The sequence below is a fragment of the Rattus norvegicus genome, chromosome 12, assembly GCF_021556685.1.
Source record: "Rattus norvegicus strain SHRSP/BbbUtx chromosome 12, alternate assembly SHRSP_T2T, whole genome shotgun sequence".
Lineage (NCBI taxonomy): Eukaryota > Metazoa > Chordata > Mammalia > Rodentia > Muridae > Rattus > Rattus norvegicus.
The window spans coordinates 18716251-18740663 of record NC_141545.1 but is presented as its reverse complement, the minus strand read 5'-3'; the positions used below and the strand labels follow the sequence as shown (position 1 = coordinate 18740663).

The 24413-nt window shown below is 46.3% G+C and overlaps 2 protein-coding genes across 2 annotated transcripts in view; both read right to left on the bottom strand.

Annotated features, from left to right (window-relative positions):
* Radil (Rap associating with DIL domain) overlaps positions 1 to 24413 on the bottom strand; it is a 63904-nt gene that overhangs the window by 25559 nt on the left and 13932 nt on the right.
* On the bottom strand, positions 16161 to 18507 carry Papolb (poly(A) polymerase beta). The gene has a single exon (NM_001012020.2). The coding sequence runs from the start codon at positions 18303 to 18305 to the stop codon at positions 16377 to 16379; it is 1929 nt and encodes a 642-aa protein (NP_001012020.1). The 5' UTR covers positions 18306 to 18507; the 3' UTR covers positions 16161 to 16376.

Below are 24413 nucleotides of genomic sequence, written 5' to 3'. Positions count from 1 at the left end.
TTCCAGCCTGGAACTGAAAATAAAGGACCAGGCTTTTGCTCTGAGTAGCAGTGGTTAGCTATGGCTCCAAGGTCCCCGGTAAGCACACTGAACAGGAAAGGCTGTTTGGCAGCCATGGCACCAGCTTACACTAGGGCCACCAGCAAAGCCACGGTGCACAGGGCCAACAGCAATCTCATGCCTCCCTCCTCCTCTGTCACTTGCTATGAGGGACATGCACCTTGCACTAGCCTGCCTGCCCAAAGACGGGCTCTGGCTCAATGTGCAGACACTGCAGATGATACTCCAGAGTATCGCAGAAAGAGCAACTGGCAGGAGAGACCTGCGGCCCAATATGGCTCCTGGTTTGAGGAGAAGTGCACACAGGAAAGGCCCCCATGGACTCACAGTATGGCTCAGCACACAGGTGAGGGAAATGAGTGCTGGGTTTAACAGAAGTTTTGTGTACGACATATGAAGAGTCATGTCCTTTTTATTTATTAACTCATGTATTGTAGTAGGGTGATGTTTATGTGTGTGTGCATGGTGGGCAGGAACATGGAGAATAAGGATCTGACTTTGTGAAGCAAGTTCTCTCCTTCACGTAGGTCCCCGAGATCCAACTCAGGTCATGAGGCCACTGGGCCACCTCACTGGCCATAATGTCTTTTTAAAGAGTCTCTCACTTACCAAACAAGCTAGGCAGTTTGGCTAGGAAGTCCCATGGGTCCTCCTGTCTCTGCTTTCCCAGCACTGGGGTGACAGGTGTATGACACCATACCTAGCTTTTTTAAAAATAGGGATTCTGGGGACCAAACTTAGGTTCCTGTGCTTGTAAGGCAAGCACTTTACTGACTGGATTGGCTCCTCAGACCCCTATCTTGCTTTGTTCTGAGAATAGTTGGGATTAAAAATCTACACCACTATGCCTGGTTTTATTTTATCTTTAAGAATTCTAAACAAACGTGGCACCCCAGGAGTCAGGTACCCAGGAGTCAGTTAAACGTAACTAATTCCCTAGGTTTTTCTCATTCGTCTTTGGTTTTTTGACACAGGGTCTTCCCTGCCTTAGGCTCCTGAAGACTGGGTTGCTTTTCTTTATCCTTAAATGCTTTCCTTCAAACAGACATCATGCAATTCTCACTGATTGGAAACACCTCACTTCCATGGGACTTTCTGTTGTGTCCTCTCCTAAAGACAAGGCCACAGAAAGCAAGGGACCAAACCACTCGGTCAGGGAGACCAGTTTTGAGGACCTTCGAGTTCCTGAATTCTTGGAAACAGAGCTGTGGTCACAGCGACACTAGGTCCATGAGCACCATCACTATACCAACTCAAGTCCACCCCTGACCAATGACTCCAGCTGTGGCCTCTGGGCTGAAGGCCAGCAGCGGCTGTGGGCTAGCATCTCTCACAAGTTCATCCTGAAGCTGTAGAGAACACGGTCCAGCATCATGGCTGGACAAACCCTGCAGCTGCTGAGGGGCTCAACCCAACCTGACGCCACATGACCTAGGAGGAGCTCGGGGAGTTGGCAGCCAAACGAACTTATGTCTGAGGGTCATACACAGCTGGAATCTTGTTCAAAAACAAGGTCACTTCATGTGCTACCTACAGCCAACAGGGACTTTGCCAATGTGAGGAGAAGCCCCTGTTTTCCCACATCCTCACTCCAGACAAGTCAGCTGGCAAGAGGTGGCTCAAAGCCTTTCGTGACATGGATATTTGGGATGGAAAACTGTTCACCGCAAGTAAAGACACCAGGCCTTGCCATGTGTGAATGAGGATGGAGAGGGACAGCCACCTCTTGCCTTCCCCTGCTGGAGGGACAGTCCCAGCCAAGGCTCTCTTCTCCTGGAAGAACATCACACCTCCTGCTCTGTTGTGGCTGAGTTCCTCGCAATCTGGGACTCTGATTCAGAAGATCTCAGGAACACCGGGGTTTCAGTCACTGCCATGTCTGACTAAAGACAGTTGTCCCCAAGCCTGACGTTCTGAGTTTGATCCCCAAGACCCATCAAGTGGAAGGGGAGAAGCCACTCCCACAAGTTGTCCTTTTTCCTCCACACGTATGCCAAGGTATGTGCTTGAGAGGGAACAGGCACACAGACAAAAAGAGAGAAAGAAAGAATAAGCAAACAGATAAAAGTAAAGAGTGTTTTTCGGCTGGGTTTGATAGCTGAAATCCTATCACTCAGGAGGCAGAGGCAAGCAGCTCTCTGTGGGTTCAAGGTTAGCCCAGTCTACAGTGTTTCAGGTCAGGCAAGATCACGACTCTTACCTCACACAAACAAGCCCCCCTCGCCCCTCAAGTACACATTCAGGGTCCTGTGCTGTTCCACAGACACTTCCAACATCCAACTGAAAGTCACTCGAGTTCTCGGTGTGCCCCTTCAGGGGACTCAGAGACCTTGGTTTTCCACACAAGGGCAAAGCCTGGCTTTGCCACACCACAGCTTCTCAGATGAATACCACCCAGTGTTCCATAAGCACTTGTGTGTGCGTGTGACACACACACACACACACACACACACACACACACACACACACGCGCGCGCGCGCCCGCACATGTGTTCAGGGGACATCTACCCACATAGCTCTTCAGGTTTCTCAGAGGAAACAGCTGAGCAAACAGCTAGGACTGGAACTCAGGGTGCCAAGTGCAGCTGGGACAGCAATGTGGGGACCAGAGTCCCCCGAAAGGATGACTCCAAGATGCTAAGCTGGCCGCCTCTGGGCCTTCTTTTCTATGGTTGGTCTCCTCCCCTTCCACAGAAAGTAGCTGCTAATGTGTCTGTCTTATAGAGATGTGTGGAGCAGGGGTGGGGCATCACCAACAAGAGCTGGTCAGTGTCATCAGAGCTGCCATTATGGGTCACTCTGGCTTGGGAAAGCCCTGGAAAGCACAACACAGCTCTTCCTGCACGTCACTTGCTTCCCTCCGTCACTCAGTCCTGTTTGCTCACCCTTCCCTGGCTCTGTGGTTAGAAACAGCACAACCAGGAAATACTCCGATGTTCCCTGCCCATCCATCGCCCTGGACTCAGATGAGGCTGATGTGTGGCACAGCGTTCCTGTGGGGTGGGGTGGGTGGGGTTTCTAAGGTGAGAAAGGGATGGCTTGTACCAGCTACAGACACACTTCAGCAAGCCACAGCTGCCATGGATCCTGGGTCTGACTCATCTGCAAGAAGTCTCCCTGTCAGTGGAGTGCCCTGTCTAAGTCATCAAAAAAGCTTGAGCTCTGTCACTCAAGCAAACAGTCCTTGATACAAAAAAATCACTCAAACTCAGTAGGGTCCCAGCCCTCAAGGCCCCTGCAGCAGCTGTGATACCAGCTGATGTTACCCCGATTCCTCTGCTTACGGCTTCCATCTGCTGCCCGTTGCTGCTGCTGCCCTCTACTGCCTATGCTGCTGCTCGAAATCCACGAAGTGCCTGGACCCCTGATGCAGTCTCTATTTTGGGAACCTAGAGCAAAGCTTTTTCTTCAAAACTATTTACATTATAATTCATAACAGTAGCAAAATCATAGTTACAAAGTAGCAATGAAGATAATTTTATAGCTGGAGATCACAATATAAGGAAGTGTATCAAAGTGTGGCAGCATTAGGAGGGTTCAGAACCACTGTCCTAGAACTAGAGCAATAGGCCTAGCTGTCAAGGCTTGGGGCTGTGAGGCTCCGGGTCTCCAGGGCCTGGGACTGCCAACACGAACAGCTTCTGCTCATCTATCCACAGTTTCTCTCCACGTATAAGAGGGCTCTGTGCAGTATGAGTGTGGTGATGAGCGCAGAAGTCTGTGAAGGTGCTGAAACTCCACTGAATGTGATGCTAAAACCAGGCCATTTTAAGGGTGTAAAGGCTACCTCATGGGCTAGAGGGATATCATATCATATCATAAAAGTCTTAAAAACACAGCACATATCGTTTCTCTAAGGTAGCCCTAGCCTGGCAGAAACAAGGAAGACAGGCACAAGAAGCTACAACTGATGAAATACTCAGTGTAGGAGCTAAAGAGGGGCCAGCGCTCAGGAGGCAGAGGCAGGAAGATAGAGCTCTGAGTTCAAGGCTAGTCTGGTCTATACATAGTTCCAGGCCATTCAGAGACACCCCGCCCCCCTCTCTCAATAGATTTAAAACAAAGAAAATAATATATCTGAACAACAGAGATACAGAGAGAGAGAGAGAGACAGACAGACAGAACAATAAATTACTAACTAACAAGTAATTTGGCAGGCATAGTGAAACTCATGCCTGCAAACACCCAGTAGAAGGAATACCATTGAAAGGCTACACTGTTTCAATTAATTAATTAATTAATCAATTAGAATCTTCTTAGTGCTAAGTGCCAAGAAAAAGCAGAGAGGTCAAAATAATCATCCTCAGTTAGAACAAAATTAAAGTTCAGCTGAGAGAAATCAATCTTGGAGTCTTAGTTATGGTTTTTTTTTTTTTTTTTTTGGTTCTTTTTTTCGGAGCTGGGGACCGAACCCAGGGCCTTGCGCTTCCTAGGTAAGCGCTCTACCACTGAGCTAAATCCCCAGCCCCCTTAGTTATGGTTTTATTGCTGTGCAGACACCATGACCAAGGCAATACGGAAGGAAGCGTTTAACTGAGGGCCTGTGTACACTTTCAGAGGATGTGGTACTGAGCAGTGGCTGAAGGCCTACTGCCTGATGTGCATGCAGGAGGCAGAGAAAGCAAGACAGGGCTTGGTGTGGGCTTTTGAAACCTCAAAGCCTACCCCAGTGACACACCTCCTCCAACAAGGCCACACCTCCTAATCCTTCCCAAACACTGCACTAACTGGGAACCAAACATTTAAGCATATGAACACATGGGGCTGTTTTATTCAAACTACCACATTTGACATATCCCAATCTTCAGTATACAAAGTATTAAATACAAACAAAAGCCCTCACATACTTTTTTTTTTCCTTTTTTTTTTCTTCTCTTTTCTTTTTTTTGGAGCTGGGGACTGAACCCAGGGCCTTTCACTTGCTAGGCAAGCGTTCTACCACTGAGCTAAATCCTCAACCCCCCTGACATACTTTTGAGATAGGGTCTCACTCTCTAGCCCAGCCTCACCTAAACTCAAGACCCTCCTGTATCCCACCCCACACCACTCCTCCAAGCCTTCTGAGACAGTCTCATTTAGAATAATGAATGGCCTTGACCTCACTGTGTATGGGGATGACTCTTGAACCTTCATCCTCCTGCCTCTCCCTTTCAAGTGCTGGGATACGGGCTTTTGCCACCACAGCCAGTTGATGTGGTGCTGGAAATCTAACTCAGGGCTTCCTCCATGATAGGCAAACATCTGTCAACTGAACTACATCTCCAGCCTCTAAGATCTTGACTTTTAATTGAATTTAAACTGTGACCACAATGAATGGAGAGAAACCAACCAGATTGGGCAGTGCAGATGACTCATCTGGCAGGAAATCACTGGATAATGTCCAAAGTTCTAAAACTCAAAAAGTGATAGGATAACATTGTCATTTTAAAGGATGGACTTGAGGCTGGGGAAACAGCTCAGGTGGTAAAATGCTTGCCTTGAAAGAAAATAACTTGAGTTCAGTTCCCAGAAGGCAATGTAAAACACTGGCCAAGGCAGGTGCTTGCATTCCCAACACTGGGAAGGCTGAGACATGTAGATCCTCTGGGCTCCTTGGCCAGCCTGCCTAGCCCAGCTGGTAATAATACCCAGGCCATGAGAGACTCTGTCTCAAAACAAACAAAAAAGGTAGAAGGCACCTGAGGAACAACACCCGAGGCTCTGATGTCCACATGTACATCCAAGCATGGACACCCAAACCTACACACGCACGCACGCACGCACGCACACGGACACAAATGGCAAACAAGAAATAGCTCACAGCTGAATGCTGGGCCTCTCGGGAGAGCAAACTAGGAAGAAGGGAGAGATGGCAGGGAGCCAGGATTTTGTTTTGATTTGGTCTTAAGCAGCGGTGAGAAAGCATTGCTTTAACTGTACACACATCTATCTAAAGACAAGAGGCTTTGAAAGGACATGCTCTCCAACTGAAAGACTATGTGAGCATCCTCATCAATGGGATCGACTTTGATTCCCAGGTGCACTTTCTTGTACATGCTCATGCCTCTGAAACTGGGAAGGATCCCTTGTTCATCATGAGCTATGCAGTGGCTGGGATGATGTTCTAGGAGCAGAGTTGCAACAGAACAGGCATGTGTGGAAACAGTCTGAGAGGCATAAGTTCTGACTGCTCATTTCCAGAACCTGTGCCTATCAGGGAGATCAGGGGGACACTGAAATGCGACACATGTATAAGGCTTAGGACACGGAGAATGGCACTGTTTGTGCAATATGGCACTGAGGACTCTGCGATTGGGAAGAAGCCTGGGATCTCAATGGTAGAGCCCCTGCCTAGAATCCCCAGTAAGGGACTGGGGGTGTGGCTCAGTGGTAGAGCCCCTGCCTAGAATCCCCCAGTGAGGGGCTGGGGCGTGGCTCAGTGGTAGAGCCCCTGCCTAGAATCACCCAGTGAGGGGCTGGGGGCGTGGCTCAGTGGTAGAGCCCCTGCCTAGAATTCCCCAGTGAGGGGCTGGGGGTGTGGCTCAGTGGTAGAGCCCCTACCTAGAATCCCCCAGTGAGGAGCTGGGGCGTGGCTCAGTGGTAGAGCCCCTGCCTAGAATCTCCCAGTAGGAGGGTGAGGTGTGGCTCAGTGGTAGAGCAACTGCAAGTCCTGAGAGATTCATTCCAGGTAAAACACACACACACACACACACACACACACACACACACACACCCCTTGAATTCCAAATCTACTTGACTATGATATACCAGTTTGTGCAAGCTCAGAACAACTAATGCAGAGGAGAATCCACATAGGAATCCATGTTTAGATTTAGTAGACTTCTATCTAGTCTCTCTCCATCACTGTGTAACCAGACTGGGTTAGAACTTACTCTGCTGCCCCAGTTGGCTCTGAGCAACCGCAAAAGAGCCACTGTGTGGTACATAGGGAGTATGTGTGTGTCTGTGTGTGTCTGTGTGTGTCTGGGGAGGCAGGGAAAGTGCTAGGCAGCATCCTCAGAGGGTCCACATCTCTGCCGAGGTCACTCCCGGGGTCCTGGTATACTGGAAACTTTTCTAATAAATCAAAGTCCTTATCTGTCGATCCTAAAATGTGGAGCAGGGGTCTGGTCCTCGTCACCTATGTTCCTTCTGACCTGAGGGACTTCCTCATTTGGTTGCAGGAGAGAAGTCAGGGTGCTCCACAAGGAAGGAGGGGGGAAGGATGAAGAAAAAGAAAGAAGAATGCAGAAAGACAGTTTTCAGTCCATGACCAGGGCTAAACCGAGGCCTCCAAACACCAGAAAGTTGTATCGTCTCAATCCTGGCACTGCAGCTTGCCCTGTGTGACCCGGGTGGAGCAGAGGTGACCCTGTGCCCAGACTCCACCAAGAGCATGTGGTCTCCAGCTGGTGTTTTTGCCATCAATGACAATTACAGACATGCTAGTTAGTATGCAGAAACCACGTGCAGCTCTAACACGTATCTAACAAGTCAGGCTGGAGCTTGAGGGGTGGGAAGGAAAGGCCTGGCCTGCTGCTTACCACCAAGGAAGGAGAAAGAAGAAACTGACCATTCTGGAAAGCAAGAAAACAGCCGGGACAGGGTGACAGGAAAGTGCCGGGACATCTCATCCAAAAGACAGTCAGAAAATGATTGCCCAAGTATGTCACAAAGGCAAGGCCCAGTTAGGATGTGGACACACCTCTAATGAAACCAAAGATAGTCAAAGAAAAATGCATTGCTGGGGGTACAGCTAAGTGCTGGAGCACACAAGGCCCAGGTGCAAGCATATCTCCCAGGGGCTGCAGAGAGGGCTTAGCACTTAATTAAGAGTTCTGGCTGCTCTTGCAAAGGACCTGAGTTCAGTTCCCAGCACCCACCCACCTTAGGTGGCTCCCAACTGCCTTTAACTCCAGTTCTGAGAGACCTGACACCTTCTCCTGGCCTTAGCGGGGACCAGGCACTCGTGTGGCACGCATATATGCAGACAAAGCATCTATACATATAAAATATGAACAATAAATTCTAAAAACCAAAATGAAGCCCCTCATACTTGAGAGTGCTCAACTTTACAGGATCCTCTTTCAAGGGATGAGGAGGTTGCTATGGATTTTCTCAGGCCCGAAGACCTCAAGGAGACTTGAGTGTACTATTTGACTATAGAGGCTAAAAACAGAAGGAATGAGCTCAAAAATGTCTGTGGGCGTGGCTTTACTGCAGTGCAGTGAATTCCCAGGAAAGCCCATGCAGCCCACAAGGCTCCTGAGAAAATTCTGTCAGTAGAGATGGCCAGGACTGAAAGTGACAGAGGGCATGCAATCAACAGATCCCATCAGGACACTGCTTGACAGACATGCTGTCACCAAAAAGGATGGGTGCTCCAGAATAGAAGGGAGGACCTAGCAAGTGGCTCTACGAGTGCAGAAGGCAGAGCCAAGAGGTTATCCCCAGGCCTGAAAACTTCACCTGAGAACTATGGCTGGATGTGAAAATCACTTGGGACTAGTGGGCTGCTCTACCTCCCACCTGCTCCTGATGACACTGTCTTGTCCCTGCCTTGCCACTGCAGGCTGCAGGTGTTAGGCAAGCACTTTTGGTTTCAAAGAAGAGTAAAAATTATTCCAAAGAGTCTAGAAAGATGGCTCAGTGGATAAGAGCTCTTCCAAAGAACTCGAGTTCCATAGTCACACCTAGGCAGCTCATAACCACCTATAACTCCAGCTCCAGGGGATCTGATGCCCTCTTCTAGCCCCCTCAGGCAACTGCACCTGTATACACAGACACAGACACACACAGAGACACAGACACAGACACACAGAGAGAGAGAGAGAGAGACAGACAGACAGACAGACAGACACAGACACACACACACACACACAATATAAAGAGAAATCTTTAAAATAATTGTTCCCCAAGAACTGCACTTTAAGGTGGCTCACACCTTTAATCCCAGCACTCAGGAGGCAGAGACAGGAAGATCTGTGTGAGTTCAAGGCCACCCTGGTCTACATAATAAGTTCTGGAGAGACCCCGTCTCAAAAAATAAAGGACAAAAAATTGTTGTTTATGAATTTTCCCCAGAGCCTCAGCCACACTTCATTTACCTTATTAAGATGATTATCTTATTAAATTTAGGGCTTGAACTGATGACACCAGATGACCTTGAAGGAGGGTGAGTGCATCTTGCATGTGAAACAGAGGTATGGATCATTGGGGTTCATGGTTGGACCGGGGTCCCCAAAGACTCCACCCTTGAATGTGAATGAGGCCTAGAAGATGATGTCATTCCATGATCGTGGCCAGTCACGTGGCAAAAAAGACTTCAAGTTCTAAGTACATTTGATGGGCTGTGAGATGTCTCAGTGGGTAAAGAAATCTGCTCCCAAGCCTGATGAGCTGAGTTCAACTCCCTGCACCTACACAGTGGAAGGAGAGAAGTGTCCAGAGTGGTCCTCTGACCTCCGTGTGTGCCAAATCACACACAGAATAATAAACACTAATCAGTTCACACTAGATTCTCTCAAAGAGCGATTACTTAATATGGACCACAAGCAAACACATGAGCCTGTGTGTGTACATATGCTCAGGTCTGCATGTATGACGTGGGGATCAGAAGTCAGTATCGGTACCATTGTTGGTTGCTCTGAAACATGCTTTCTCACTCACCGGGTCCTCACTGATTCAGATGGATTGCTAGCCTATGGGCCTCAAAGACCCCACTAAATGCTGGAGTTCTAGACACCAATACCTAGAGTTTACACAGGTGCTGAGGGTCTGTACAGCAAGCACTTTACGCACTTTGTGAACCTTTCAAAAACAAAGAGAGTTGAATACTCAATAAATAAGGGGCCTTGATATGGCCCTACAGACCTGAAGACGCTGGGCTCTTTGGGAAACTGCATTTACAAGTGCTCTTGGATTGCAGACTTTGTGTGCTGTGTCATGGAAGGCTGGCATGGCCTCTCCGTGTTCATTCCTTCCTCTCCCTAACACAATAACTTCCGACATCATTTTCCCGTCTCTACTGTAGATGGGCTGGCCCTGTGTAACTGCAGTTGATGAAGGATGAAGGATGCTCCTGCCGGGACATGCTCCATGGGAGACTGAAGTGGAAACTTAAGGGTTCTTTGGAAAGTTAGTTGTGTTGGATGGTGTTTTGCTAAAGCAGACTCATGAAGGACCGTTGTTATAAAGCAGACACAGGTGAAAGGATGTTTTGTTAAAGCAACCACGTGGAAGGACATACAATAAAGGATTCTTCGCTAACAACACGCATGTACTGGTCCAACTTACACTGCGTGTTGAGCACCATTTGTTGTGACTCCACAGAGAGAAATGCACAAAAGTCTTTTGGTGGTGTGCAGTGGCTTCTTGCCGCGTGTGTGCAGACTTGGCCCAGACGGCAGAGTGATGTCAGCTGAGACAGACTCCCATGGAGTTTTGCTGAGACAAGACTCACTTACATGATGTTTACAGGGAGTATGAATAGGATTCAATGGACTATGAGGGGGGCTTCCTGGTAGAGCTGGCTCTGCAATGCTTCTTAGTCTCACACCTTTGTTGATCTTTGCTTCTCTGAGAGACGCACAGCAAAGAACTTCTCCTGGCATCCCTATTGGTCCTGGTCCCTCCTGCTGACATGTGCTGACTTGGCTGAGGTCTGGCTGTCTCTGCCAGGTAGTGCCACCATTACTGATTCATGCTGCTACCCCAACTCTACCTAACTAGACTGCTGATACATTCGTAAGTATTTACAAGTGGATCAAACTACCACAGCTAACCTGTGAATTAAACCGCTGATTTCCTGACAATACAGATGGGATTTACTCCAAAAACCAATTTCTAAACAAGTCCACTTCCACTGTATCCGTCCTTTCCCAATACCTCTGGTGGGTGGTGGGCTAGAAGAGAGGTCAAAGCATTTAAGAACCATCATTAAAAGTTGGCTTTAAAAAAAATTAAAGTTACAGACACTAGAGTGTGGACAGTGGTGGTTGAGCTTCATTGCCAACTGGATTTGGAATCACCTGGGATATACACCTCTGAGTCTGTGAGAGAGATTCCGGGAGCTTTAACTAAGGACCTAAGGACTTAGTGACAACATTGTTCTAGGGCTGGCAAAAACCAAAATCAAAAACAAAAACAGGAGAAAGCATTCATGTCTCTCTGCCACAGTCAGGTCTTCTCTCACTGTCACACTTTCCCTCCCATGATGCACCATCCCTTTAACTTGTGAGCTCAAATAAACTTTTCCTTAAGTTGTGTGGCTGCTGGTAACCAACTTGACACAATCCAGAATCCCCTCTGATCATGTCTGTGGTCGTAGTAGGGGCTGGTTCTTGGTTACCTTAGCTGAGGTGGGAAGACCTGTCCACAATGGGTGCCACTTTTCCCTACTTGGAGGATTCTGGACCCTACAAGTGGATAAAGGAGGCCAACAAGACGGCTCAGTGGGTAATGACACTTGCCACACAAACTGTGAGCCACCAGTCAGTACAAGCCATGACAGACTGTGCCACCTGTGACCCTAAGCAAGAGGAAGTCCTCCCTCAAGTTACTTGTCTGCAAAACTTATTTAAAAGATTTTATGTTATTTATGTATGTTTATCTATGAACACCTGTGTTAGTACCTCAGAAGAGGGCTTTAGATCTTCTGGATCTGATTGTGAATCCACTGACGTATGTAATGGGAATAGAACTCAGGTCCTGTGAAAGAGCAGGAAGCAATCTTAACCTATGAGCCATCTCTCTACCCCCTTAGGTTACTTCTTGCTATCTGGTCACATCACTATGAAAGTTACTACACAAAAATGTTTTGGCCTTTCCCCCAAAATCATCCTGCCCTCAACAACCCTGAAGAGGAAAGGCATGAAGCAGTGCAGTGGGGCTGTAGGTGGAAACAGTCCAGGGCTCCGGAGAGCAGGGGAAACTACCCTATCCATCCTGATGTAGCACCCAGTATATGGAAAGAAACAGACCTATCTCAACTCCAGTGGTGCCCTGGCCAACTGCAACTCCTAGCTGAGCTCCAAAGATCTATAAATTATCACATTTAGTATTGCATTTCTAATTATAAACCTTTCTGTGTACAAGCTGGTGTTCCTAACTTCTAGAGATTAAGAAAGAACACTGTTGCACCTTCCACCAACCCAAAAATATGACCACTGGAATCTGCTGCTCTCCCACCTCTCGCCACAAAAGGCAAACAGCTAGTTCTTACTGTCATGTAACTAAAGCCTTTGATGGTCACTGTTGTCAACTAGAATCCAGAATCACTTGGGGAATGGGTCTCTCAGCATGATGGGGGATGATCTTAACTGAGGTGGGAAGTCCTGCCCACCGTGGGCAGCACCACTCCCTGGCTGAAATCTTGAACTCTACAGTTTGCATTTGTACTTCCCTGCTTCCTGCCAATGAAGTGTGTTGGCCTGCCTCCTGCTCCTGCCTCCATGCCTTCCTTTTGCACTGGAAGCCAAAATAAACAGTCTCCCTTGGATTGCTTTTGTAAACTATTTTATCACAGCAAATAAACAAAAACAAAAACAAATGAAGACAATGCCATTTGATCTTTGGTCTGTTTTGAGACAGGGTCTTGCTAAGGTGTCAAGGCTGACCTGCAGCTTGCTATGGAGTCCAAGCTAGCTTTGAGCCTAGCTAGGATGTCCTGCCTCAGTCTCCAGAGTGCTGAGATTCCAGGCAACCACTAAAGCACCAGTCCTGCTACACAGTTAGAAGTCTGAGTTATACCCCTCCACTTTGTATGTAAACCATATATAAATTACATCCCACTTTATTTTGGATTTGCTCTCTTCCTCAGCATGACCAGCCACATCTTCATGGGTGCACGAAGCCATGACTTGTTTGATGTCATAGATTTAGGATTCTTACTGCAAGAAGGTGGCACTCCCTAGTATCCGGACTGATGGTCAGGTTTCTGTGTGTGCTGTTTGTAACTTTGGGCTATCACCTCTCAGCAGTGCGCTTGACTCTCGGTCACCATCAGACAAGAGGCTCTTGGGCTTTTGTGCCACCAAAGATTGACCCTTATTTTCTGACTGCTACGCATGCCCAGTAGTTCCCTGAGAACGGGGTGCACCCACCAGTTGTTGAGTAGAGGGATCTATGATAATGTCCATGGGATTATTGTGGCCAATGCTGGGGGTGGGGATAGTGACAAATCCAGCCTGAGCCATCTGCTGCTGTATTAGCTCTCTCTTCCCTCTACAGGGCAGAGTTAAGTGGTTATGACAGAGACCATACGGCTTCCTAAAGCTGAAACTCTTCACTAGCCAGTCGTTCCGAGGAAAAGTTCAGTAACCATTACACAGGCTCAAGGTTAAAGAACTGCTTTTTACTATCGTGTGATAATGGCATACTCTGAAGTCTGTTAAATTTTTGCTTTACTGTTTTTTGTTGTAGCTAAGTGATCTGGGGCAAGCATGTCATAAAGCACCCCCCTTCCCTAGTAAGGTCTCTCCCATCATTAATGTTGGAATCTCCTGTCCGTTCCCATGTAAATTGTTCTCACTGCACCCCATGTCCTCACATTTTGGTATGTTCCTCCAATCTCAGCAGCAGCTCCCCAACCCCACACTGACAAGCTCCACCTCACTGCAGCTCCTCCCTCCCTGTCTCCCCGCTCAATACTCTCAATATGCTCTACAGGGATGGGTTCCACTTCCCTGGCTCGGCCTCCTCCTAGACCCTTCTCTCCTCCACACTGACAATCTCCACTTATGCAGTACACCTCTACCCCACAGTCCCTCAGGATAGCCCTGAAGGTCCCTCTAAACAGTCTGGTCACCAACTCCCACACTCAAAGTCATCCTCCACCTCAGCTTCCCAAGGGCTGTGCTTACAACCCTGGCACCCATCATGCTGACCCCTTCCTGTCTTCTTTTAAAGTCTTTCCTTTTGACATCTGAACCCTTGGTGTATCCTCGACGGGCACTACACTGTGCTTTCCACGTCATAAAGTTGGAAAAGTCACCAGCCCTGCCACCTCCTTCAGAACAGTGAAGACATTATGGGACCGGATATGCAACTCTATGGTAGAGTGCTAGCCTTGCTGCATACAAGGTGTTGGGTTCCATCCCAAGAACCCTGAAAAAATAAAAAGACATCTGAATTCTTACATCAGACTTAAACATCTGGCCAGTGTTTTAGTTCCAGGTTGTTTGGCATTTATTTTTATTGTGTTTGTAATGGAGAAATACATTATCTGCTTTCAAAATAGTGCTTGAAAATACAAGGAGTACAGATACCATGTAACAGCAAACTCCAGTCAGGAGACACTACGCACATCACAAGAAAAAATAGTCTGGTATTCACGTAATAAAAACTAGGCTTCAAAAGTCCCAAGTTTCCAGCTTGGTTTAAAAAAAAAAACAGGCACAGTTACACAAAACATTTAATAAACATTTTTCCAATGTGTAAACAAAATGAGGAGACTAAATTGTGCCTGGCCGTCTCCAGCAGACACCGTAGCTATTTGAAATGCAAAAGCCATGCTCTTTCTTATGCTGATGGAAGGGCAAGGTGAACTTGCACAGAGCAAAGGTGTGACAGACAGAGGTCTGGCAGTCTAGGTATCAGAGAGTCTCAATTACTGCATAGTTTAAAAGGAAAGACTATAGTCCAACGCTGAAAATTAATCTAGAAGGACAAGAAGGGTTAAACAATTTTGACTTGACATGGGAGAAAATGGGACAAACAGAAAGGAAGAGTTTTAGAGGGAAAGGGAGAGACAGACCTGGCTGCTCCGAAGAGCTGTTAAGTTTGCTGTATCTGGACTAAGGAAGACTAAAGCTATCATTCAGTGACATCCACTTGCCCTCATGGTTCCTACATGTGGGGATTCTGCTACTTCATTGAGAAGCAGCTCTGATTTAAAGTACCCCTAAGATTTGGTAAAAGAGTAGAAAGCTGACTAGATGTCAAGTGCTTTGTGGAAATTTTTTTTGTATGACCGTACACATATAATCTGATAAATTCTGGTACCACATTAAAATAAAACATGGCTTAAAGTTCTTAAGAGTAAAAATGCCTTTTTGCCTACATATTTACAATTGGTAACTAGTTTTCTTCCAAAGCAGATACTCTGTGATCTAGAAAATCTCACCTCTGTGGAGATAAAGAACATCGACAACGTTTTCACAGACAGAACACTGGCCCAAGTTTTCCTGAGATATTAACCATGGAGTCAGAGTCTGGTGTTTTGTGCCATGTGGTCAGAGAACTTTTGGATTCACATCATGGTTTGGATATTAATATTCTGGACTTTTAAGAAGCAACATGCATGCATGCATGCATGTTTAATGCAAAGAGAATGAAGGCAAAGGTTTTTTGTTTGAGGACAAATGATTAAGGACAAAAGAATGTGGAACTCCAAGAAAATACCTAGTTGCTGATTATACATTCTCCCAAACAATTCTACAGATAAAACCCATATACCATTTCTTGATCTTGTCCCACAGAAACCAAATACTTAGTAATTATGGTTTTGATGTCAAATCAATGTCCTCGGAGTCTACATTCCGTTTTAAAGGGTGTAGCCACCTCCTGGGAACTGAGATACATAGAATTTTGTGCTTTCTCAAGTATATTACTACAAAAATAGCCTGCAACTTTAAGATTAGTAAAGAAACCTTTTCAGGGAGGAAAAAAAAGTGAAAATTCACCAAAGTGGAAAGTCAAAAATTAGTTCTAGTTCCTAATGGAAAAATTATATTTAAAAATCCCATAAAGTGCTAAAATAAGGGGTTCTGATAGCTTGTATTGCAAATTTCCCAACAGTGGATCAAACATAAATTTAATTCTATTGTCAGTCACGGATAGAAATGAATACAGGTGGAGGGGTTTTTTCTCTTTCTAATCAAAGTTCTCTGAAAGAATGTAACTGCTATCAACATGCTAATGATCTGAGTCGTGATAGTGATAGTAGTACTTCTGGTTTTGAATGCTAATCTGGACTTCGGTTCAAGATTAGGCCAGCAAAAACAGTTACCAATCGAGTATGAATCTATTTTGAGTCATATCTAGTCTGGTTCCCTCATTTTCCTTTAACATCCGAAAGCGACAAGTTCAATTTGCAAGAATTTGTTTAAGGGCCTTTGAGGTGGTTTCTATCCATTCAATCTGTTTTATTGAACTCTCAATTAAAGGAATAGGATCTCTAGGAAAAACAGGGATACCGGGCTTATCTGTTCCCAGGTGTTTCCTGAGAGGCCAACAGAGAAGCTGCTGTCTGAGTAGTGTCTAAGCTGGACTCGTCTATCTGGTTCCTTCCCTTCTGTTGGGTTTCTTGTTCCTTTCTTATCAGGTGAGAATGTCTTCTAGACTCCTAGTATAGGATTGGGTATGTTTGTTGCTGTATTTCCTGAAGGTCTAGATGGATGGTTTACCAGATGTGTCGAAGAAACAACTCTGGTCATGGTAGGCTTAGGTGGTGGTGAGATGGTCGGCTGTGAGGGAATCTGAGCAATGCTTTCACTCAGTGCAATCCCTGAACTTTCTATGGGGTTCACGTGCTGCAAGGAAACGTCAGGAAACTGTATGTTGGTCACGGATGCTGCCATAACAGCCAGAGCAGGACTGTTTCTGCCCTGAGGGTTTGCAGTCAGTGGGCCTGTCTTTATAGTGCCAGTAGGTGAAGGTGCAGTCATGCTGTTTTCACTGTCTATAGACAAGAGAAGGCTGCTATCATTCACAGCTGTCAATCTTACACCTTCTGTTAAATGTGTTTCCTTTTTCTGAAGAACATGATTTGGAAGTAGCTGATGAAGTTCCTTTCTTCTTAGATGCATTGCAGCAATCTTCATATCCATCTCAAACATCTTACTATTTATTGCTTGTCTGTACACTGTATCTGTGAAAGACTGAATATCATAAGTGAGATCAATACTGAGAATTTCAGAATTTTCTGGCTTTTTCAACACTAACCCAATCACCCACATAGTACGAAATTCTTCTTTGTCAACATTTTCTTTAGGTGCTGGAAATGACTGGGGATTCACATGTGCCAGAGTAATGAATTCATTCTTTTCCAGGCTCCCAACCAGGATTCGGATCTTTGATTCCACCAAGCCCACCCACTCTAAATGTTGTTTCTCTGTTGGTGCACTTGCCAGTAGTACAATATAATGCTTATATTTCTGAAAAAAGCTTGGAGCTTCAAAAAGTTTGGACCATTCTGCCTTATTCAGCAGAATTTCATGTGTGATAGCAAGCCCTTGCTTAAACTCCTCAATCATGACCATCCTGGTTGACACAGACACATTGTATGTGGAGTTCTGCTGTGGGTATGCTGGTGTAATTATAGGCATAAGATGGTACCTGTCACTAGGATTCACTCTTGGGTCCCATACAGGCAAGTTAAGATTTCGTTCTTCTGGTTCTTTTAACAAGACTGGATTTGGCCATTCCCACTCAGAAAATACCAAGAAAAATTTTCGTACAAGAGTGGATGCTATTGCATTTGGATAAAGCTGGCAAGTTCTTGCTACCAGCATAGCCCAGGAAACACCTCCAAGGAAACCCAATATATTGGAATAGATGTTGTGGCATTTGGCCCATAATTTGATGGCTCTCAGTGTTAACCTGAAGCTGTCAATGTTTGGTACTAGGTGTAAAATTTCATCAGTTACCCGGCAACCATTAAGGCTTCTTATGCACCTAATATCTAAATTTTTAAGCAGACTATCATCTCGTAGGTCCAAATCTTCCGGAATAGTCTGCAATGCTAATCTTGCAAACAAAATATCAATCTCTATTCCATCAAAACACAGTTTGATAACCGGCACAAAGGCCTCCTCAACCGCTCTTAAATCTTTTACTTCCTCCTGTAGTTTCAATTTGTCATAGAAGGAGGTGAAAAAGTCATTTCGATCCACGTGTCTTGGTGCAACGCACAACGCATCGATATCTGCACCTTTCGTGTGTACTCCTAGTCGGTAAGAGCCGAACGTAAAAATTTTCCCCCCAACATTCTCAATTACAGCTTGTGGAAGATTCCTGCTTTCACTGATTTCTCGGATCCATTCCTTCACCAGATTATTTAATTTCTGCAAAATTAAAATCCTGCGCTGCAGTTCCTCTTCCTCTTCAAACACCCCGAAGGGCTGGAGGGTCTCGATCAGCTTCTGGGTGAGTTCGCGGTCTGTGTCCTTGGGGGCGGCCAGGCTGATGGGGGACGATATGCCGTACTGCTTCGGGGCGGGAGCCGGTTGTTGTGCTCCTTGGGTGGTCACCGCAAATGGCATCATCTCTAGCTCCCGCGCCGCCAGGGCACCTGCCCCGCCACCGCTACCTCGGTGGCCTCTGCTCGGCTCATGATCCGAAGGCGCGAGGGGCGGGCTCCTGCCGGCCGGCCCTGTCGGCCCCCGCTCCGCTCCGAGCCCGCCGCCTCAAGCGCTTCCCCTGGTACCCCTCCGGGCCAACATGGCGCCGGGCTCCTCAGCGGTCGCGTTCCAGAACCGACAGCGCACGCACGCGCCTGCGCACCGGACGATGCCGCTGCTGCTCTCACGAGATTGGAGGAAATTCTCGCGCTACAGGGCTTCCGGAAGAGCGCCATCCCGGCCTGTCCTGCCCGAGTCTGAGAAGTCTCTCTTGAGGGACAATGCACGGTCCTCTATCCCCAAGCAGGTTCCAGGGGATGCGCCTGTTAGGCCCAGAGTGACCGTGGCGCTCTCATCAGGCCCTGGTGTCACTTGTCGCAGTGGCTTATACTTCCCCTGGCTCCTGCTGAGAAGTTACCATCAAGCCAAACTATGGCCCTTTCATCGTCTTCTGCCAGCCCATACTCGAATCTCTGTCCTCAGTGTCCCACAGTTCCACTGCTGTGTGTGTGCAAGGTAAATATACTCAATTTACAAGGGCGCGCTGGGATTCCTGCATCAGAGCAAAGAGTCCTTTTCATTTCGTGGCTTCTAGAAGATTCCCACGCCTATGTTTGGAATATGCTCTTCCCGACATTCTCTCGGTTCTCTTCATTTCGATACATGATAAACCTTTCCATTCTTTCCATGCTCCGGATCTGTGATTGTTCGTGAGTGACGCCAGATCTCCCTCTTCTCCATTCTCACTTCAGTTATATATAGTATTCAGTTGAGGCACCACTGAAGTGCACTATTTATTGCTTTTGCGCACTCTACCAGTATGCGAGGCTATGCGCGAGCACTAGCTGAAGTATACATACCTTTTTGTTACTAGAAGCATAATTGTTCCAGTTTCACTCCTGTTGCTGACAAACAACAACTTAGGGGTACATTTCCATGTTACCACCAGTTACAGGGAAGGTGAGAAGAACTTAAGACATCTAGCCACATCAGTCAGTCAAGAGCAGTGAGAACAAATGCACCCATACTTGCTGACTGTCATCCATCCATCTTTCTCCTGTTTATACAGTTTAGGACCCCTTGCCTAAGGATGGTAGTGCCACAATGGGCTGGATCGTCCTATATCAATGTACACTCAAGGCGTCCCCTACAGACACACCCACCCGGGGCTGGAGAGATGGCTCCACTGCTGCTTTCCCAGGACAGGAGCTAGGTTCCCTATGATCCAGTGCCTCTGGCCTCTGTGGGCACATGCTTACACAGAATTAAAACTGGGAAAACTACATTTAAAAAAAAAGACTTTCTAGTTGATTTTAGGTTATGACAAGTTCAGTTAAAGGTAACCAGCAAAATTCTGTTCTTTTAAACATCTATTTTTGGTGATAGACTGTTTTCATCCTACTGTCTCTTCAAATATGGTGGGCATGCATTAATAGTAGCCAATAATGCTCCTGAGAATCTAATTCTGTAGTGTGCTGTCTTTCATGGATTGCTGTGTGCTTCCCCTTTTGTGTCCTCTTATTTCGCTATGAGCTCATTTTGTGGAGAGGACTGGGATGTCCACAGAGTGGATATGTTCTTCCAAGTAGGATTTGCTTTGGTTTTGCCAGATGCTCTTGTACCTACTAAGTTGTGTATAATGTGATTTCTTTTCTTTCTTTCCTTTTCTTTTTCTTTATTCTTCTTTAAGACAAGGTCTCTCTATGTAGTTCTGGCTGTCCTGGAGCACAATATGTAGACCAGGCTGGCCTCAAATTCACAGAGATCTTCCTGCCTCTATCTCCCGAGTCCTGGGATTAAAGGTGAGCTACACCTGGTATGACTTTTAAATTTTTTTATCCACTATAATCCAGACCCAAGTACACATGGGACAATATGTGTTTTTTAATTTGCTAGAAAGTTTTTAAAGTTCTCACCATCCAAAACCCAGGTCAAGAAAGATAACTTTCCTTGTCATCTGTGTGCCAGGTAGGTACCCAACGAACTACCCTTTGGAGAGTCCAGCTTCCTCAGAAAGGAGGGCAGGTCTCAGCGCTAACTGCCCACCTTTCTAAGGTCTCAAAGGGCTCTGTCTCTCTTGTCCCCTGTCAAGCTCGAGGTGCTTTCGAATGATTTTATTTTTATTTTTATTTGCATGTGTCTGTGTATTCGTGGTGAGTATCCATACATCCTGTTGTTATGGCAGGGATGTGGACTCAAACTCTGACCCTTTGGAGGATTGCCATGTGCTTTTAACCACTGAGCCATTGCTCCAGCTCCAAGGTGAGGCTTCTTAGTTGTCCAAACGGACAAATGTCTCCAGGAAATACTGTTCACAACCAGTTGAGATCCTGTGGAGAAAGAGGTCAGCCAGTGAAGTGTCGCCACGTAGGCCTCTCCATGACGGTACATGAGCTCAGTCCCTGGAACCCATATAAACAGTGGGCACAGTGGGGCACACCTGCAGTGTTAGAGAAGGGGATGCAGACAGATTGCTGTACTGGAAGCTAGAGTGCCTGCTTGATGGGATGTTGACCAACCAGGTAGACAGCCCCTGAGGAATGACAGCTGTGGTCATGCCCTAGCTTCCACACTTCCACACTCATGTACACATGTATATATTTACAAACACACATGGATGCACATTCAAAAGATCCCATGGTTGACCTTTTTTCTTAAACCCACAGAAATGTCCTTTATTTGGGGCGGCACTAACCTATACATTTAAAAGATAATGTATAGTGTTTATTGTTTCTATCTTCTTTATGTGTTTTCCAGAATTAATTTTTGGTTACTTCTATGCTGCCAATTCAATGAACCCAATAATCGTCATTGTTTCTGACCCACAGAAACTTCATGTTTGGCCAACAAGGCCAAAGGGAAAAAAAACCCACTATACTTTGTTCCTATTACCTGTATATCTCTGGACATGTTCTACCTTTCTCAGTTTGCCTTTCTGGCTTCTCCTCCATTTCTTAGCCTCAGGATGTTGGATCCTCCAGTACCTGCATAAGCCCTCCTCACTATATGCATGCTCTGTCAACTTCCACAGTTTTAATGTGACCAACCAGTCTTAGTGGCTTATGTAGGTAAATCAGCATTAGAGAGGCTGGGACAGGAGAATCATGGGATTGAAACCAGCCTAGACTACATAGTGAGTTCCAGGCCAGCCTGGGCTATGAGACCCTATCTATAAACAAATTATCACCCACTTACAGATTAACTTTTTATAATCAGACACTCTCTCCTAAGCAGTGGGTCCATCCCATACAACTCAACATTGTCACCTTGGATGTCTCAAACTCTGCCATTTAAAGAGAACACTTGGGTCAGCAAAATGGCTCAAGGGTTTGTAAAAGCACTTGCTGCATAAGCCTCAGGACATAAAGTGAGATCTCCAAACCCAGGGGATTGAAAACTGAATCCTGAAAGTTGTCCTCTGACCTCCAAATATGTACCATGGCATGCACGTCATCTGTACATGATGAGTGAGTGACTGAGTGAGTGAGTGAATGAATAAATAAACAAGCAAAAAAGAAAGAAAGAAAGAAAGAAAGGAAGGAAGGAAGGAAGGAAGGAAGGTAGGTTCCTCCCACTCTCCCATAAACTGTTTCTCTTTGTAGTCTCCATTTAGAAAATCGAAGCTCCATGGATCCTGAATCCTGGGCTTCATTCTTGGTGCCTCATCCTTTCTCATCTTCAACATCCAGTTACTTAGCCAACACTGTTGGTTCTACTCCATCCACTTCTCTCCACCTTTACCTGGAGTCTAAGCCACGTGGCACTGCTCTGGTGAAACTTCTCCTGTCAACTCGTTACTGACCTTCTCAAAGTATTCTGGCTTCAGGATCCAAAATGGGCTTGTAGGTGCTTTAATGGCCTCCTGTACTTTGTCTAAGTCCAAAGTAACTCCCTAGCACTGCCGCCTCCAAACACTGACTGCCCGGCCTTGCTGCTTGCTTATTCTTACCCCTAGACTTCCAATGATATTGTTCTTTTGTCCAGAACATTCCTCCTGCTCCACCAACTGCCTGGTATATATATGCTGTCATCTTTCACAAAGGCGAGCTTAAAGTTCATCTCCTCAGATGAACTTCTGAAACCCATAACAAAACCATTTTTCATAGTGCTTTATAAGGGTTTTTGATGGGGGGGTGGTGGTTGTTGTTTGGTAAAGGGGATTGAGCCTGGGTCCATTCTAGGCAAATATGTTATCACTGATCTGCACCCCTAGCCCCCAAAATGTTTATAGTTGTTTCCCAGTAGATTTTTTTTCATGGGGGGGCGGGGCTCATGCATGTGTGCGTGTGCACCATGTGCATATACATGTGTGCATGTGTGGTGGGAGCACTAGTGTTACATGAGTGGTGTGTCTGTGTAGGAATGGAGGCACTCTGCCTCATTCTTTTTTTTCTTTTCTTTTTTTTTTAAAGATTTATTTATTTTACATATATGAGTACACTGTAGCTGTCTTCAGACATACAAGATCCCATTACAGATGGTTGTGAGCCACCATGTGGTTGCTGGGAATTGAACTCAGGACCTCTGGAAGAGCAGGCAGTGCTCTTAACCGCTGAGCCATCTCTCCAGCCCCCTCATTCTTTTGAGTCATAGTCTCCCTCCAAACCCGAAACTCACAATTTTCAGCTAGGCTACAGCACTGGGGTTACAGGCATATGCACAAGACCATGCCTGGCTTGTTATTTGAGTTCTGAGATCCAAACTTGGATCCTCGTGACTGTGTAGCAAGCTTTCTTAACCCTTGAGTCATCTTTCCAGCTCCCTGAGAGATTGGGGTGGGGACAAGGTTCAAGAAAGGGTTCTCGGGGGGCTGGGGATTTAGCTCAGTGGTAGAGCACTTGCCTAGGAAGCGCAAGGCCCTGGGTCAGTCCCCAGCTCCGGAAAAAAAAAAAGAAAGAAAGAAAGAAAGAAAGAAAGAAAGAAAGAAAGAAAGAAAGAAAGAAAGGGTTCTCTCTGTGTAGCCCTGGCTGTCCTAGAACTCTCCCTCGGGTAGACCAGGCTGGCCTCAAACTCAAGAGATCTCCCTGCCTCTGCCTCCCAAGTGCTTGGATTAAAGGCGTGTGCCCCTCTGCCTGGCACCTTGAGAGCTTTTGTCTTCATTATTATTGCCGATAGATTCCCAGCTACCTAAGAACGAGATCTGTTGGCTTGTGAACTGCCCTGTATGCAGCACCACATTCAGTACCTGACACGCAGGAGAGATGTGGCCTGATCTCACTGCCTTAGGACAATGAATGGTTCCTTTTTACAGTATGTATTTGTGGCAGGCTGTGAATTGCATATTCCCAACCTCACAACTCCTTTGTGTTCTACTACAGAGGCTGGGAACCCAAAGTATTTGATGGTCCCATTTCTTCCGCAGTTAGAGGGACAACTAGCTGTTACCACAACATGCATGCCTAATAGCATTAGAGTCCATCACGGAAAGGGAAATCTCTGAACCAGTAGTACCCCGGGAACTAGAAGATGTTAACATGGTTCTGGTGGGGCAATTACACAACTAAGAGGTTATTATTGTCAGAAATGCTTCAAGTGGCTAATGGGCAATGTGGGATCTCTACTTGTAATTTGGAATTCACAGCATTGTTCTTACAGTATGGCTCTGGAAAGGCTCCTTCAGCTGGGGAATGGCTCAGAACACAGAGGGAAATCAGACTTCACAACCTATGCACAAAAGTCAGATGCCATGAGAGGCCTTGCTCACTAAAAGAGAGGGACTGAGTCACATTCATGCATGCATACGGATGTACTCACACATGCATATGAATATACATATACACACAAAAAAGAAATAAACACTAAGAAGGCTGAAGTTTTGTGAAGTAGGAAAAAGTATTAAAGTATCAGGTCACTGGGGCCAAAGAGATGGCTCTGTGGTTAAGAACACTAGCTGCAGGCTGGAGAGATGGCTCAGCGGTTAAGAACACTGGCTGTTCTTCCGGAGGTCCTGAGTTGAATTCTCAGCAACCACATGGTGGCTCACAACCATCTGTAATCTGTAATGAGATCTGATGCCCTCTTCTGGTGTCTGAA